General features: G+C 34.4%; 1 protein-coding gene across 3 annotated transcripts in view; it reads left to right on the top strand.

Moving 5' to 3' along the window:
* Positions 1 to 18751, top strand: part of LOC118190076 (poly [ADP-ribose] polymerase tankyrase-like) — a 346106-nt gene that overhangs the window by 155895 nt on the left and 171460 nt on the right. For all 3 annotated transcript variants that reach the window (XM_085816925.1, XM_085816923.1, XM_085816924.1), the window contains exon 10: positions 1294 to 1448. In XM_085816925.1, the coding sequence (XP_085673051.1) occupies positions 1294 to 1448 (155 nt within the window). The remainder of the gene's footprint in view (positions 1 to 1293; positions 1449 to 18751) is intronic.

Genomic DNA, 18751 nt, shown 5'->3' with positions numbered 1-18751 from the left:
CAGTGTTACCATCATCCAAAAAGATCTCAATGAATAGAAGGTTAAACTCATCTGGATGCCACTATGTATAACCCTCCAGACTGTGTCCTGTGATAAAAAAAATTAACCAACTTTCCGTTGAAGAAAAAAATCATGCAAAACTTTTCAATATCTTACAAATAGTGAAATAAGCAAAAAATAAAGTGAAAGAAACTAAAAAAAAAAAAAAAAAAAAAAAGTTCCGTGCAAAATTTTACTCTGCAAAACAACTTTATAAAAAAAAAGGGGGGGACAATGAAATATGCCAATCTCTTAAAAACAGTGACATAAGAAATACGATGAAACATTGTTGCCAAACCCATATTTCTAAAAGAATGAAACTATTCAAAATGATGTGATTTCATCAAAAATCTATCAACAAGAATAAGAAAGGAAAATTGTTGCCAAAATCACATTTTTAAAGATGTGAGAAGTGTACTCGGAAGCTTCATTTAAAAAATGTTTTAAAATACAAAATATTATCATTTTTCCAAAATTCTTTTTGTAAAAGCAGTCGCAAGGATGAAAGTTTAACGTGTCCAAAAGTCAAAGAAAAATAAACTGTTACATTTTTAAAAATAAACTTTTTTAGAAAAAATCCCGTTGAAAAGGTGTTGAGCTCCCTTTGTGAAATAAATTCGTATTTAATCGATATTTTGAAACACAAAATTTATAATAAGTAAAATAGCTAAGCTAATAAGCTAATAAATAAGTTCGTAAAATAGCTAAGTGCCTACGTTTCATGACGATGTGAAAATGGAGTGTGTAGATTAAAATCTCGCTTTCCTATAGCCTATTATGTCTCAAAATGACGCGATTTCGTGACAAAACATAAAATAATAATAATAATAATAATAAAAAAAAAAAAAAAAAAAGAATTCGAATTTCGAAAAATCACTTCGAGGTGCACTGGCTCTTGTCTAGATGCACCTATGTACCAAATTTCGTAGCCGTGGGTCTATTAGCTTACGCGCAGCATGAACCAAAGACACACACACACAGACAGACTCTTTCTTTTATTATATGTAGAGATTTCATGAAATAACTGAATTGTACACTTTAGCATAACATATGCATAATATGCATATATCTATATACATTCTTTAATATTAAAAAAAATCACATATTTAGTTGTTATGTATAAATTGGGCAGGTAGCTAAGAGTTGATTGTTGTGAAGCAATCAAAATATATGTCTGCCATTTATCTGTAGAATTTATGTCTGAAAAGGTAAATTGCTTATTTCATTTAGTAAGTTTTTTTATATGACTTCCAGTTGAATTCATATCGAAGTGTAGATGTTCAATTAACACCTATAATGTATGCCATTTTGGAAGAAGATCATAGAGCTATCAGAGCATTGCTGACTGTAAAGAAGAGGAAGTATGCCAATCCTCCTGAGACATTACTTGAATATCAAAGAACAGGACGGTAAATGACTTTGAGATATTTTAAAACATCCATATTTGTTGTTGAGTGATTATTATTATTATTATTTTAATTATGGTATAAATTGCTTAAAAAAGTTTTTATTAAACATGTACAGGACTGTCTCTCTCTCTTTCTATATGTATGCTTAATACAGGATTTTCCAGTAGAGCTTGAAATTTTAACTTACAGTAAAAAAATGCAATTGCAAAGACAGACAGACGAAAGACCAAATTTAAATTTACTTTTCACATTAACATCATATTTAGTTATTTGTGCAACTTTCGTTATTTCTAATAAAATGAGTGAAATCAACAAGATTTTTGTCTTTTCTTTTAGTAAAATTTTTACAGAATATGTTTGAAAGCAATAATTTTACCTAGATTTTTACTGATGCATTCACCCCCCCCCAAAAAAAAAGCATCAGTTGCCTCTTCCCCTCTCTTGTTTCAGCTTAGGATTAGAAATTCCATACCCTATCAAGTAAGTGATTGCTAAATAGGTTATTAAATGAATGGAAGTAGAAATGAAAAATTATATTTTGATTGATCTCTGTAATTAGGAATGGTATTCATGGAGTTTGATAGTTTGAAAGAAACTAAATTATGCATTCTCACTTTGCAGTTATTGGGCAAAAAACAGTTTTATGAAAAAAGAAGTTAAAAAAATTGCATGTAATTTTTTCATGTACAGTACAAAGTCTGAAATCCGGACTCGTCGTTACTAAAGTAATTCCGGATTTGGAATTTTTCCGGATATTAGATCATCAATTTAAATCTGGTAAGATGGCATGATCAAATTATATAATTAAAAATATGAAATTGGAATTTATGAAATAAAGAGTAATTATGATCTAAAGCAGTGTTTCTCAAACTTATTTCTTCTACCGCCCCCTTTGAAAAGCAATTATTTTTCATCGCCCCCCCCCATTTTTTATACACTCCTAAAACTTAAAAAACCACAATTTCATTACTTTAATTAATTTAGTTATAGTGTGCTATATTAGTCGGTTCTGGTGTTTAAACTTGCATTCTAAACTAGAAATTTTTACCAGTGAGAGCAATTAAAACACAACTTTATAATATTAATAATATATTTTAATCAAATTAAAAGAAACAAATAGGTAATCAATTTTAGTTTTTAAACTAATCTAATGGGATGGATGAATTTGATGATTTTTAACAAGTTTGTTGATATTAGGTTTGATTTTACTCAAAAACTGTCGTAAGTTGCCGTGTTTGGTAACTTGCAAATGATTTATCTTTTTAGTAAGCAGCGTTGTCACAGCGCTAAATCCACGATCACACAAATATGACGATGGGAATGATATAAAAAATTGTTGAACGATCGACCACAATTCAGGGTACAACTGCGGAATTGACTTTTGTAGCGAAAATTGTTGGTAGCCATTTTTAAATTTGCTTTTTATTTCCTCGTTCGTTGTTAGTTCTATGAGTTCTTCTTCCAGCTGGGGTGATATTGCTATGTTGACTTTTGAAAAAGGATCTAACAACCAGTCTGGTATTTCGAATTTCAAAATGTCCTGGAATCTTTCAAGGAAATCACTGTGAAGATTTTCCAAATGTTGGCAGTAGACGAGCAAGTTGTCGTTGTTGCAGGATACTGATAAATTGGGAAAATTATGGAACTCACGTCTGCCGATATTCTTCTTGTGTAAGAGCAGCTTGGCTACGAAAGCAGCGATGATATTTTTTGTTTTTATTAAGTCATCGCCTTGAAGTTGGAGATTCATATCAGTAAACAATGTATAAAGGTCTGTCAGGTATGCAATATCATTCTTTGATGTGATGAGGTTTTCGCGCAGTGCTGTGTCTTTGTTTTCCAAGAACTGTATGACAGAGTCAAACAGATTGTAAAAACGAGTCAGACAATTTCCTTTTGATAGCCAATGCACTTCTGTGTGAAAGATCAATCTTTTGAAATCTTCATCATTAGCAACACAAAGCTGATTAAATAATCTGTCATTTAAAGAGTTGTTTCGGATTTTATTGACTGCTCTGATGACATGCTGCAATGATTGAAACAGTCGTTCACTTAAATTTCTAGCAACTAAATGCTGTCGATGTATAACGCAATGTACAGCAATCACATCAGGAATTTTGTTTTTTAAGTACGACATGAAGCCTTTTTGAGACCCTGTCATAGCTGGAGCACCATCTGTAGCAGCTGATATAATATTCTTCAAGGGAATTCCTTTTTCATCACAAAACTTTTCCAGTGTTTTAAATATGGTTTCTCCTTTTGTGTCGTCTCTAAATTTCTAGCAAATAAAAGTCCTTGACATATTTTTTCATCTTTAATGAACCTCACGTAAGACAACAACAATGCTTCATTAGTTGGTAAATTGGACTCATCCAACTGAATTGAAAATTGACTAGTCTTCAGATGATTGCACAATGACTCTTCAATGTTTTCAGCCATTTCATCAATTCGTCTTTGCACAGAATTATTGCTCAAAGGAATTTTTTGAATTATATCTGCCGCCGGTTTATGGAGAACAGTAGTTATAACTTCTTTTATTGCCGGCAAAATTAACGTTTCTCCAATGATGTGTGGTTTACCTGTTTGACCAATTAACAGAAAGATATTGTATGAAGCTCAAAGTCTGCCATCGAAAAAAGTTTCGATACACTTGGCTGAGCATTATGCTTCTTTTCCAGATCTTGAAAATAGGCTACATTTTTGTCCTTATCTGGATGCATTTTATTTAAATGATCTTGGAGTCTTGAAGGCTTCATGGCTTTGTTTGAAAATGTTTTTGAACAAAGAAGCAAAGATGGGTTTTTTGAATTTTCTATGAATCTGTATCTAATATATTATGCACTGTATTGCCGTTTCTTCTTTTCTGCTTGTGACATGGCTTTTTTTTTTTTTTTTCCAAAAATATGTGAATAAAGTGTTGAATTTAAATACTCATTTAAAGATAGTGCACGAAACCACTAATGAAAATATAAGAAAAATTACGAGCTTTTATATAGGATTTAAATACAGCAAGCACCGACAGGAATAAGACAAACACGCACAAACTTGTTTATCTCTTTCGACGCTGAATCGCACTGAGAAAGTTAGGACAAGTATCGATGAACCAGCCGATTGCTACCACGTACAGTCCGTTTTCGTATTGCAAAACCGCCACCTGTCGACAATTCTATCCTAAAAAGGGGCGATACGCTGAGATGGACTTTTTCCTCAGACCAGCTTTTCAGAAGCACGGAAGCACGCATGTTAAGTAAACATTTCTCTTTTGTCTCAACCCTATTTTGATGAACTCAAAGCAGACCTGACGCATGCGTAAAAACGCTGAATGAAAACGCTTTCTCCAAACGAAAACGGACAGTATGTCTACGGAGCACAACATCATAAGTGCACCGGCTCCCGCAGTTAGTCTTTTCCCCCGGAATGTTTGCCATATTTGGTGATTGATGCATTTACACAGCTGTATGCTTTTCGTCATTTTACAACGTACGCGCTTACGTCGTGCGGGCTATCCTACGAAATCTATGTTAAGTATTTTAAGTTTTTATACTATCTTACAGGGTAGAAATATAAACTAAGTATTCATTATTGTGTAGTAGGTAGGTTTCAATTCTAGTGAAATTTAAAATATAAAGTAAATCAAATTACAAATCTACCATCGCTTCCCTAACCCATGTCAATGCCCCCATTTTTTCTGGGGCCCTTAACGCCCCCCTCTAGATCTCAAATGCCCACAAGGGGGCGTTATCGCCCACTTTGGGAAAGACTGATCTAAAGGGTATAAAAAAAAACTTATATATGTTTGTTTACTTTATTAAAAATTTCTTTCAATGTAAGTTGTTTAAGTTGCTTAGTTTTTTTGTACTAATACATTCTCTTTAATTCTATAAACAGACATAATTTTCTTGTTCAGTTACAAAGTTCCACTGTTCAAGTCCTGCAATTGCTGTGTCGAGACTACTGACTACTTGTCAATCGAAATTTTTTCATTTTCACTAACCTCTCTGTCATTTTGGTCTTCACTGTCAGTAGCGGTATTTTCTGGATCTAGAACCATACTACAGATTTCGCCGTCCGTTGATTGATGATTGGGGCATTGTCATTGCAATGGAAAACTTCTGTTATATCAACTTCATTTATTTCCACTTCTCCACATTTCTTTACAAAATCCATTAAGTGGAAAATTCACCTTTGATTTGCGATATCTTCAAATTCGCGATTATCATCTTCATCATCCTCACCGTGAAATATGATACCTGGCCCTAAACTATGCCAAGAATTTTTTAAAATTTCTGCAAACACAACCTCCCATGATCTTGCAATGCTCCACACAGCAGATTCTATGCTAAAATATTTCAAAAATTTCTTGAATAGTCTTGCCATTGTTCAAGAAATTTAACATGGATTTTAAAAATGCTACTTTATATTTGCATTTTAGCGCACTCACTACTCCGATATTCATAGGCTGAATGACAGACGTACAATTTGGAGGGAAAAGAATAATACAGATACATTATCTTTCACTAAAACTTAAGTGAAGTGTGAGCCAAGCAGTTGTTTACAATCAGGACTATTTTTGAGTCATCAGGTAAAACAACCAAAGTCAAATGTTACCGATCTTCAGGTATAAAATGATTTTAAACCAATCCTTCATTAACACTTGTGTCATCCATGCTCTTCATTTGCACGATATATAACAGGGAAAATCGTTACTCCTTTAAATGCTCGAGGTCGTGCATGTTTTCCAATTACAAAAAGTTTGCATTATAAAATACTTCTCATCCCTTCATTTTGCCGCTCGGTGCAAAGAACGTGTATGTAAAGAAGGAAAGGTTCCATAGATGTAATCCCTTCTGCAGTGTCTACAGGAAAATGAAGAACACGTGTTCAGAAGAAATGTTCTTTGCCAAAACTTTTCTCTTTTGACTTTGGGAAAGACTGATCTGGTAATTGATCACAATAATTTAAACTGGGATTTTTCGCACTTTATTTTGCTCAAAATAACTAATCCATTAATTAAATTACTTGCATGAAAAAATGTTTTCTTTTCCTTTAAAGTTTAAAGAAATTTAAAACGATATTCGTTTTATGAACTCTTGATAAACTTGACCTTCAAACTTCGAATCCGGTTTCAAGCTTTGGCAACAGATATTTTGCGCATGTGCAGCAGTTTCCCTCTATGTTGGGACAGAGCCACTCCTGTTTCAGAGAAGTTTCCCTTCTTAACAATACATATTCTTTGGCTTGGTGCTTTTCCAAATTCCAAAAATTTTGTCTTCTCTAAATATTCTTAATTTAAATAGCACTAAATGTTATCTTTTGACCTATGAGTTTCATTAACAAAATCTATTTTTAGCATATGAAAAGAAATTTTTGTTGAATTTTTCCTCATCAACATTTCTTAGAGCATTTAACAATCTATAATCATCATCAAGTGTAATGTTACCATACTCTTGTTATTCAATTACTAATATAAAAAAAGTTTAGACATTTCTGCATAAGTTATTACTGAAGCTGTCATGTATGTGGTGATGAAAGCAAAATATAATAAATAATGACTTGCCAGGTCAGCGTCAGGGATATAAAATAGGTGGATGTTTCAGTTTGAGATGTACGCCAAGCAGACACTCAGGTACGGAGTTAAATTATTAATCTCGCAAATTTATGCTTACATGATTGTTTTTCCATAATGAGGTATTTTATTTAGTGCCTAAGTGAATTTAAGAATCGGAAATTTTAAGTGTAAATCTCCACGTTTTATTATGGAAGGAAAAATCAAATGCGCACGCGTAAAAAATATATATATATCCCCCTCCCAAAAGAAAAGTTTGTGGCTTTGAGGTCCGAATTTTAGATCATTCCGGATAATGGACGTCTGGATTTCGGACTTTGTACTGTATATAGTTTTAGTTCCAGAACAAATTTGAGAGGAATTTTCTAATATCTGCATTAGAAAAAGCCAAATTTCAGGAGTGAACTAAACGAGGCAGTCTGAAACATTATTTACCTTTAAATATTTATAGTTAATCAAATACTGTCTGTCTACGGTAAGAACACCTCCCGCCACGGTGTCTGGCGGGTGGCGGTCGCTATAGCAACAGGGCTAGTATATTTCAAATAGGGACGAACCAACGGTTGCTTTATTGTTATTTTGTTTTTGGTGACTGTTGGCTGAAGGGAAAAGAGTTTATCATTCGTCTTCTTGGTTTCATTCCAGCTGCACGCATCTTTTCTTAAGCCTTATATTATTACTATTAGCTATTTTTATTCTCGTTGTTATATCTTTTGTACTCGTATTTGTTCAAATTTGCTTCTATTTAGGTTGATTTTCATAGTGTTTTGTTAATCTCCAATTTTTTAAAATGCCCTTCCAGTTTAAGAAAGGTTAACCTTTAAAGTTTCAAGCACGTCAAAACGTGTACAATGTCGCAGAATTTTGCGCTTCTGAAGCTTCGGTGAACTCTTCAGTAGTTCCTCTTCCTCAAGTTTTGAAGAGAACATCGCAAGCTACTGAAGTATCGGAGTATACAATTAAAAAAATTAAGCGCAAAGTATCAACAATGGGTGAAGATCAACTTCTAAATACGCCTGGAAAGAAACGTAAAAGCCCTGCTAATCATAAGTGCGAAATTGAAGATTTTGACAAATGCGTTATACGGCAGACTATACAAGACTTTTACATCAAAGAAAAGAAAGTGCCATCTGTGCGGAAATTATTGCCTGTCTTGAGGCAAAAAATAGACTTTCCGTGGCAAAAAGACTCTTTGTGCAAAGTTTTGTGTTCGATGAATTTTCGCTTGAAGAAATGTGTTAACAAAAGAAAAATTCTTATCGAAAGACCTCACATTGTATTTTGGAGGAACAATTATTTACGCGAAATGAGGAAACGCAGAGCAAGTGGACGCCACATCGTTTACATCGATGATACATGGATTGACAGCAATTTAACTTTTAAGAAATGTTGGCAGCATGATACTGTTTTGGGCGCACATATAAATGTCAGTTCCAAAAATAGACTGATTGTTGTCCATGCTGGCTCTTCCGCAGGATTTATTCCAGGTGCCCAACTTATATATAAAGCATCAGCTCAAAGCGGGGATTACCATGGGCAAATGAACTATGGAAATTTTAAAAAATGGGTGTTGGAAAAGCTTCTTCCAAATTTACGACCTCAAAGTGTGGTATACATGGATAATGCCCCGTATCACACAAAAATTGAAGATCCGACACCCACGAAATATGCTACAAAGCAAACAATGGTAAATTGGCTGATGAAGAAGACGATATGCTGCGATCCCAAAATGCGAAAAGCGGAACTGTTCAGCTTAATAGAATGCAATCGTCCTAAAAAAGTAATATGTAAAATTGACAACATCATAAAGGAAAATGGGCATCATGTTGTGCGTCTCCCTCCTTACCACTGTGATCTAAATGCAATTGAATACATTTGGTCATCAGTTAAAAGACTGATCAGGGAAAGGAATGTGACTGGGGACTTAAGCTTGGAAAATTTGAAAAATTTGACACAAAAAGCTTTGGTTGAAGTCACTTCTCAAGAATGGCAGGCGCACTGCAACCACGTAGAAAAACTTGAAAATTATTATTGGGACAAAGACGAACTTTTAGAAGAGATAGTGGATGGATTAATAATTCAAACTGGCAGCAGCGATTCGGATTCTGATTCAGAAGAAACGGAATCTTGCGACAATGATTCAGACTACTTTTCAGATGTTATACCTCTATAAAAGTCCTCCACGAAGGCATCCTTCTTCTTCGTCTGATAGCTTTGTCAAGTTGTGAGGATATTTCTAGGTTCAGTATTTTCTTTGCCACTATGTAAATGAAAAATTACCAAAAGTGGGCAACAATCAGCCTTTGGCAGAGGCAAAACCCCCCTGTGGATAAAAAGAACACTGAATGGTTGCTTCATTTCCCATTACTGTGTTCTTGGAGACCCACAAGCCATGGTATAATTTGCTTAAAAAATAATTTTTAATCTTTAATTGAAATTAAATAAGTTTAGTTTTATTATGAAAATATTAATACAAAATTATATTAATGCAACAATGCTCACTGCAGTTATAAAAGCCAAATTTTGTATAATTATATAAATTTCGTATAATTTTAAATATAAAATAGGTAACTGAATAATTTAAGAGACCTTAATTTTGTTCTGATTTTAACATTTTATTATGCTACAAGCTATTACAGTGTCTATAAAAAGCAGCATGATGCATAAATGGGCGCTGGTAATTAAGAGGCTCAGCAGCGGCCGATAGGTAAAGTCACTGAACACTTGTAGTTCGGTCCGAGGTTTGAATCCCGTGAACGGGCTGGCTGCATGGGCGTTTTCCCCGTCTGTAACATGTATACGAGGCAGTTTTCCTTAGCAAACCCTCCACTAAGGCATCCCTCCTCTTAGGCATTTAACCCTGGAGGCTTTCCGTAATCATATAAACGAACCCAAACCACTGGTAATTAAGTAAAAAACAGTTTTGATTTTAATTTACCTTCGCTTCCTTTCATCATTAAATTGACCGGCTTTTGGTTTAGTTTGAAGGTATGGGAAAAGAAGAAATGTTCGCAAAAAGTATTTATTGAGGGCAATTTTCTTCAAAAATAAGCACGGATTTTTAAATGCATTTCCCTACAAGTTATTTTTATATATTTTTACCCATTGTACATCTAGAAGGATGGCAAATTCAGCAACTTGTACCTCACACGGCAAAATCAAAGACCGTTCGTTAACTGCAAAAACTTTATCTATGCCATCAATTTTCATTTTCGGAAATTGAATGTCGGGGTCGACGCAAAGGGTCAACGAGCATTTTACTTGAAGCTAAAACAAAATGTGAATATCGGCAAATCATCTTTAAATGTGCCAAGGTGGCAAACTGAGAAGTAAATCTTCAAGACACCCCTACGAAAAATGGGTCACGGCTCGTTTCTATGGCAACAGACAGCCGCAGACAAACTGGCGAGAGCTGTTCTTACCGTAGACAAACATTATGTTTTGTTGTGTGTTTGCGTGTATATATATATGTACTAGCTGGGCACACTATCTATTTGAATGTGAACCTAGACTTCTTGTATGGACAAAATGTCTAATTTCGAACTGATAATTAATATACATTTTTTAAACTTAAAGTTGGGGACTATAGTGCCAGTCAGTGAATGTGTCATACACAGATTTCCACATCATCCATGATGTACTGTGTTTTGGGATGCGTTCCCATTATTTAACATGGTGGGATGTCCAGTAGGCCTATACCACGAAAAACTGCCAACAACATTTTTATGTATGGCAATTTTTATAAACAACATTTTTATTTTTCATCACAATAATTTATTTCTCATAATAAGAACATTTATTTTCATGAAACTTAGGATAACAGTTAAATATAAATGTTATTATTAACCTTATCATTTAAATGCTGTTTGTATTCATTGGATAAATGCAAGCTATTTACCAATTCAATAATTTTAAAGAAAAATGCATTCATTGGCAACATCGTATTTCATATCTAGTTTTGGCAACAATAAAGGAAAATTCTGAACTTGGATTTGGAAGCCTAATGTATGAGAAATTCCTTTTGTGTAACAAAAATCCATTTGGACAGGATTTACATAAAATCCGTTCTTTTAGATAGAACGGATAGATAAATATATTAACAGTATTCTAATAATTTTTATTTTGTATTTGAGTATGGACTAGTTTTATGTAATTATTAATACACGTAAAAAAAAAAAAAGAAAATTAGAGATTAAGTATATTTAAAATGAATTTGTAAGATTACTTCATTCATATTGCATATTCAGTCTTTTGCTATATTATGAAATTAACTTTTATGCTTTTAACAACAGAGTAATGTAAAATTGCATGACTCTTAAGAATATGCAGTCAAAGGCATTTCAGCACAGTTGCTGAATGTGGCTTGCATAATGGCATTTGAGTTGGGTTTGGGTATAAATAACGCATTTATAAATAAAAATGTTTTGTCATATAGCTTTTATATCAATTTTAGTTATAAAAGTATATAAATATGGCTCAGTTAAATATAAACAATACTTATTTTGAGTACCTAATGTATCTCCCATTTCTTCCTTGGGCTCATTATCATACTACAATCAGAATGCAGTATTTATATAAACTACAATTTTAAAATTGTAGTTTATATAACTAATGTATAGTAGAAATGTGTTACGAAACCAAACCAGGGTTCGTACGGTCCTTAAGAGTCCTTAAAAGTCTTTAAGTTTTTTGGAATCGATTTTTGGTCTTTAAAAGTCCTTAATTTTGGCCAAAATCAGCAGAAGGTCCTTAATTTTAATACTCTGAAATTTTTGTTTGTTTTTACGACTGCCATTTTGAGTGTGAATTAACATTTTGCAGCAATATTTTTGGCGATTCACTAACTAACTATATTTATATTCCCGCCTCGTTCAATTAAGAACACTACGGTATCTGGATATAGCCCAACTGAGATCCCTCGATATCAGGCACGGGGCAGGCAAACCAGAATATAAGCCACCATAGAGGTGATAGAACACACCAACTGAGGTCCCAGTGCCCACATCACCAGCACAACAGCTTCAAAAACGACCTCTACCAGTAAAACTGGCCCACCGCTACACTGGTCAACCAAGACCACCGTCCCAGCGATCAGAGACCACGATGGGGTGGGCTTATAAACTTGGCGCTTTGACCGGACGTTGAAATGCTACCCGCCAGAACTACACGGGATGCCCCTCACCTTAGTCTTTACATGGAATACCAAGGACAGCAGTAACCAGACTCTCAATGGTCCAGTTTGCTATTTGGCTACCAATACTCTGGTGGAAGGGACTTACACCACCCAACCCATGAAAAGCAAGTATAAACACCGCCAAGCTCGAAATATTATACCCCCGTGGCCGAGACTGCCTAGGTACAGATCCTAGCCAGTACTGCGCAGAGTACTTTACGTCAACCGGGGGGGGGAGCGATTCACTAAGAAATATGGTTATTTTTTTGAATGGGTGAATGGGCTATAATTTGTTCTTATTTAAAATATAAATGGTGGGGTACTCGAGTTTGGTGGCGTATCAACATTTTGGCGATTTTAAGATCAGTTTTTGTGAAAAATGTTTAATTCCGAGACAAGATCTGAGAAATTTTTGACAACATTTTTAGAACATTCTAACACTAATAAATTTCTTTAAAATAATGGTAATATATTCGAATTATATTTAAGAAATAACATTAAAATAAAGCATTTTTATTTTTCACTGTCATATTATAAAGTTCTATTTTGGCCACATATTATGCAATGTTTTGAATCTTAAAAAAAGGCAAAGTATAATGCCATAAAGCACAATTTACGAAAGTTTTTAGCAAAAGCAAAATAGCTATGTAATTAATTAAAAACGTCTTTTTAATTTTTTCATGGTAAAAGTTTTTCCCATTTCTCTGTCCGCTAGGGGCGGGGCTAGCGCGGCCATCTTGGGGTCAGAGCGTTGCGCAGCTCAGTCTGCATCTAGCCGTGCTAGTGAGAGGTTCGTGCTGTGCTCCGTTCAGATACTGTGACGGTTTGAAATGTCTGCGTTAATTGAAAATCCCGCGAGGTGCGCTCAGTAATAAGGTTTCTGACTGCAAAAAACTGTAAACCGATAGAAATCTATCGGCAGCTTCGTGAAGTGTATGGGGACAACATTATCACTGAAGGTGGAGTGCGTCAGTGGGTCATAAGATTTCAAAATGGCCGAACCAATGTTCACGACGAAGATCGAAGTGGGAGACCCAGCATAGTGACCGCCGAACTTCTCGAAAAAGTCGATGCTAAAGTCCGTGAAAATCGAAATTTCACAATAACGGAACTTTCTTTGAGTTTTCCACAAATTTCGCGAAGTTTGTTGCACGAAATCATCAGCGAAAAGCTTGGTTACCACAAGTTTTGTGCAAGATGGATTCCAAAAATCTTGACAGAGGACCACAAAAATCAGCGAATGGCTGCAGCGTTGAACTTTTTGGACGCTTACCATAAGGATGGTGACTCTTTACTCGATCGCATCGTTACTGGTGACGAAACATGGGTGAAACATGTGAACTGTGAAACGAAATTGCAATCAATGCAGTGGGGGCACACAAGTTCTCCCCAAAAGCCCAAGAAATGCATGCAAACAATGTCGCAAGGAAGATGATGGCGACTGTTTTTTGGGACAGAAAAGGTGTAATTTTGGTGGACTTCCTGGAAAGAGGCACTACAATAAACTCTCAAAGGTATTGCCAAACTCTCCAAAAACTCAGACGAGCAATTCAAAACAAGCGCAGAGGAATGTTGAGCTCTAAGATCTTGTTGATTCACGACAACGCCCGGCCCCACACGGCAAATGTCACTCGTAAAGTTCTTGAATCTTTTAAGTGGGAGTTGTTTCCTCATCCGCCGTACAGTCCCGACCTGGCACCGAGCGACTTCCACCTATTCCCAGCAATGAAGAAGTGGCTGGCTATGCAGCGTTTTGATGACGACGCACAGCTGCAAGAAGAGGTAACGAAGTGGTTGAAGGCGCAGGCGGCCGAATTTTTCGACGAAGGAATTTCCAAGCTCGTACATCGCTACGATAAATGCCTTAATTTGTATGGTGACTATGTAGAAAAGTAGTATTTGAGTGTGGCTTTCATCTGTATATAATAAAATTTGTTTCCTATACTTTGTTTATTTTTTTATTCCAAAACGTAATCTACTTTCTGGATAGCCCTCGTATCAAAAATGCTTCTAATCTTATCATATATACAGACATTATAGAAAGAAATTTTTTTATTAATAAAGAAATTGAAAACTGACAATTCAAAAGATTAATCTAAATATGTCTTAATGCATCATACACAGGGCTGGTGCTAGGCATTTTGCCACATGTCACAGTCTCAGTGGATCCTAAATTTTGTTGCCCTTCTAAATTCTGCTTCCAATGCCTGCTCCAAATTCTAAAAGTTTAGCCATTTCTAGATTTTGTTGCTCGGTGTGTCACTAAATTCTAAAAATTATGCCACACCATCTCTGTGACCGGACCTTACCATAATTATTTCATATTTCTTCTGAATGTTCGTATTACTAAAGAAATAAAATTAACAGCTTTTTCCATACATTCTAAATGCATTTTGTCTTTTAGAATAACAGAAATCTTTAATTAAATCAAAAAAATTCTGTAGTGAAAAGGAAACGTGTTGAAGAAAGAAACTAAATAAGTAAAGAGAAAGAAAATTATTCTTCAGAAATATGTCCAATTATTATTATATAAATTACCCAGTTTCTAACAATTTCAGCCTTTGCTATAATTTTCCATTTCTATTTCCTCACCAGAAGGAAAATCACTGAGACGGTTTTTAAATTGAGGATTTTGTGTGTAAGACAAGAGTGTGTTTCTGACCTCCACTTACTCCCTGTATTAGTTCCTATCAGCTCTGATAATTTGTAATTATTAGTCTTTCCATTACCGCTGCCGACATTGGAGTTTATTATGACGACAGAGTTACTGAACCAGATTAAATTGAAATTAAATTGACCACTTGTCTTTGATAACTAGTTTTTGACCATATTTTTAGTTTGAATTTGATTCTTCTTGTATAATTACATCACCACGAGCTGTAATTGATTTTTTTTAGCATAGGAACATGCCTTTGCGTTCTAAGTTCTTTTTAAATAAGAACCGTATTTAAACCTCTGATTTATAGTTACTTTCAGACATAGCGATAATTTGTTTCATGTCTCTCGGGGGGGGGGGGGACTATTTAACTTTACCAGATCAAGTAAACCCTCATAGGTATGGTACATTTGGGAGAGGTTGATAGTTAGGAGATAAAACACGCAGAAACTAATGAGAACATTGTTTTGCGTACTGAGACAAATTTCTAATTGTTAGAAAAGATGCCTAAGGAGAAGGAAATCGCTATAAATTAGCCAAAATGTCTGGACAGGCCTTCAAATTAAAAAGACGCATTATTATTTTGTTGAGTTTTGTTGCTACAAAACATTAAGTGTAATAATCCTAATATTGTTTAAAAATCAATGTCATAAATTGCATGTATTTTAAACTGTGAAATTTTATTAGATTATGATATTAATAGGGTTTTTTGAACAAATATTATGAAAAAATAAATTAAATTTGATAGTATCTATGTAAATCCATAATGACTAAGGTTATCTAATACCTAATTTACAAGTGCTTACCCTTAAAAGTTATCTTTGAATATTAAAGCGAGTTATTCCCTTTCATTAACCTTTACAGTGGTCACAAGGTAGAACACAAAAATATAAAAATTTGTGTAAAATTTATTCTTCGCATCTAGTGAAACTTAAAATAATACAAAACAACTTATCACCCCTAGTGCTTTAGTGGCTTAATAGAACCTTAAAGTATATTAACTGAGTTACAACCCTTGGAACTCTACACAAAGCTACGACACTAACTGCATCAGACAGAGCTCAGCTAACTTCCAAAACTTACTTAACTGTGCCTACATCATTTCTTTCAGGTTTGTTCTGATCAGCAGGTCTGTCTCTCTAAGCAAGCAGGAGCGGTGACAACAGCCAGTCTTTTATTATGAATCATGCTGATTATGATATTAATGCTCATATGCTGCTTGACATAAAATCTACTATTTTTTAAACCTTTAGACTGAGCAAGTATGTGACAAAATGAGACATTAAAAAAAAAAAAAAAAAAAAACCTAACTGTTAGTAAAACGTAACTAAAATATCACTTACCTTCTTTCAAAATATGTCCAGTTATTATAACTGTAAAATATTTAATGTTACTTGATAAATTTCATAATATTTATTTTATTCTCAAGCATATTAATAATTCTGTTAATTAAGCTATGTTTAATGATAATGCATCCTACTGACGAATCTCTTTTATTTTTAGGGTGGTATTAAAAAGTGAAGTTCAGGCATAGATATAATAATTTTAATTGAATTTATTCAGTTCCCATTTGCTCATAGGTCCTTAATTTTTTTCATTGATGATCCTTAAAAGTACTTAATTTCTGTGTGCAGAAATGTGTACAAACCCTGCAAACTTTTCATGTGATGTCATTAGTAGTTTTTCATGTTACAGAATTTTAATTTCAAACTCAAAAAACTGATGTAGTCTGTAATTATACAGACTTGGGGGGGGGGCATTTTCTGCATTTCTGTTGATTTGGGATGAGTGAAAAATGATGATGGTGTGAAGGCTATTCAGTTTCATGTAATCAGAGCTAAAGACACGAATTTTGAATGAATGGTGCCATCTTTTAAGCATCATAGAAAGGTTAATTGTGTGGGGGGTGGTCAAACAGTGTAGTATATAAGTAGGTAGAGCCAGGAAACAATAATTTATCCTGGTCTCATTAAGTAGTGGCTGAACGGGTTACCTGATAGGTCTAAATATCATTACATGGTAATCTTCTGATTAACTGGGCCTTGTTAAAAAAAAAAGTTAAATTTGTTTTATTACGGAATAGCAGAAAATTTACTGTCATGGACCATTAGTGTGAAACCAAATTGGCTTTATGCCAAATGTAAAAAGGAAAAGAAAATTGCTTGGGGCAACATCAATGTTAGCAAATGATGACATTTTGGCATTTATTTTTATCCAGAACAATTTGTAATTTTAATAATATTTAATCAAGAATATACAGTACAAAGTCCGAGACCCGGACATCCAGTAACCTGAATCCGGCTGAATTTAGGAAAGACTGCAGTTGCACTTCTGAAAAAATTCGGAAAGCAAAATCTCCAGTCGAGAAATTACGCACCGGATTAAGAGTAGGGCAGAGACTTGTTGACTTCGCCGAAAATGGGAGTCAATCACATTACGAAGTACATAGCTTTTCCGACATCTCCTACACGAGCGATCGTAGCTCAGTGGTAAAGAGCAGAGCAGGATTTCTCCCTACATCAAGATTGTGGGTTCAATCCCCTACCTTAATTTTGGACTTTCTGCTCCTGCAAGGACTTTTTAATTTTGTTTTTCCATCACTAAATTCGAACTGCACGACTTAAAAGTTACCTTTTATTTTTTTATTTTTTTTTTTTTGCCTATGGGTGTGGTGTTTATTGAATTTGAACGCCTTTCTTTTTATTTTTCGAATGGCCTTTGGGCACATGTTTTAGATCGACTGGTGAAAAGTATAGTAGTTGTGTACCAACTCAAAAAAAAGTCACAAAACTGTAGCTGTAGCTAGAGTAGCAATTTAAAGTAAAATAGTCATACATTATTTTGACTATTTGACAACACCTAACGCTTTGTTTACAAATTGTAGTAGACAATTTAGAGGGCGGGAAGACTTTCTTTCACACTGATTGGCTCAATGAATTCCTGTACTAACGAGAAAATTGTTCCGTGTGGACAGGCGAGCTATCTCAGATATTGTCGGCCGAGGAAATCGCTATGTGTAGACAGGCCTTAAGTGTATGTGGAAATTGGTTTATTCAGGCTCAGGTAAGCTTTAACCTGGGAGAAGTCGCGCAGGGCACATAGTCATCCCATGCGTCAAAAATCAACAATCCTAACCAGAAATATTTCATTTTAATGAATCATCCTTTTAGTATCCTCCTGTTTGACACTCCCCTTGGAATGTGTATTGTTATTTTTGCTTGTTTTTCTTTTCTGCGAGAGAAGGAATCGTTTCTTGGAATCCATGAGGGAATGGGGTGACTGAGTCTCCCCGTGCGACCATTACTGCTTCGAAATTTTTCATTAGTAGAAGTTTAGCTTCGTGCTCTCGTGTGTTGCCGTTGTGGTTCTGTTGGATTATTTGATAGATAATGGTTTACAAACGTAAATTTACCGAACATGAAAAAGAGATGGAACGTTTGAGAACTGTATTAGATGAAGTTGAGTCTTCTGAAGGAGAAACTGATCAAGATAGTAAAAATGAATCTGATAAAGAAATATACAGTTCTTACAACAGCGAAAGAGAATTTGAGCAGAATGATGAAGACGACGGAAATCCTGATTTAGTAAAAAGTATTTTTATTAGCAAAAATAAGAGTTTGGCGGAATGGAAAACCAAATCAAAAAGTGAAAAAGGTCTTCTCAAATTATAATAACTCATTTAGCAGGATTAAAAGAAACTGCACGCAATATAAAGAAGCTTCTAGAAAGTTGAGAATTGTTTTTCAATGCTAAAATGATACAATCCATTGTAGAGTGTACAAATATTTATGTTGGAAAAATATTATGACAAATGATGTGGAAATTAGAGCACTTTTTGAACTTTTGTCAAAGAAGTTAACTATTGTAGGAACCCTGAACGGAAACAAGGCTGAAATTCCCACCAAGTT

The sequence above is a fragment of the Stegodyphus dumicola genome, chromosome 5 (genome assembly GCF_044657685.1).
Source record: "Stegodyphus dumicola isolate Sdum_Otavi_A_Nest chromosome 5, ASM4465768v1".
Lineage (NCBI taxonomy): Eukaryota > Metazoa > Arthropoda > Arachnida > Araneae > Eresidae > Stegodyphus > Stegodyphus dumicola.
The sequence above is the reverse complement of the archived record's forward strand: the minus strand, read 5'-3'. Positions and strand labels throughout refer to the sequence as shown.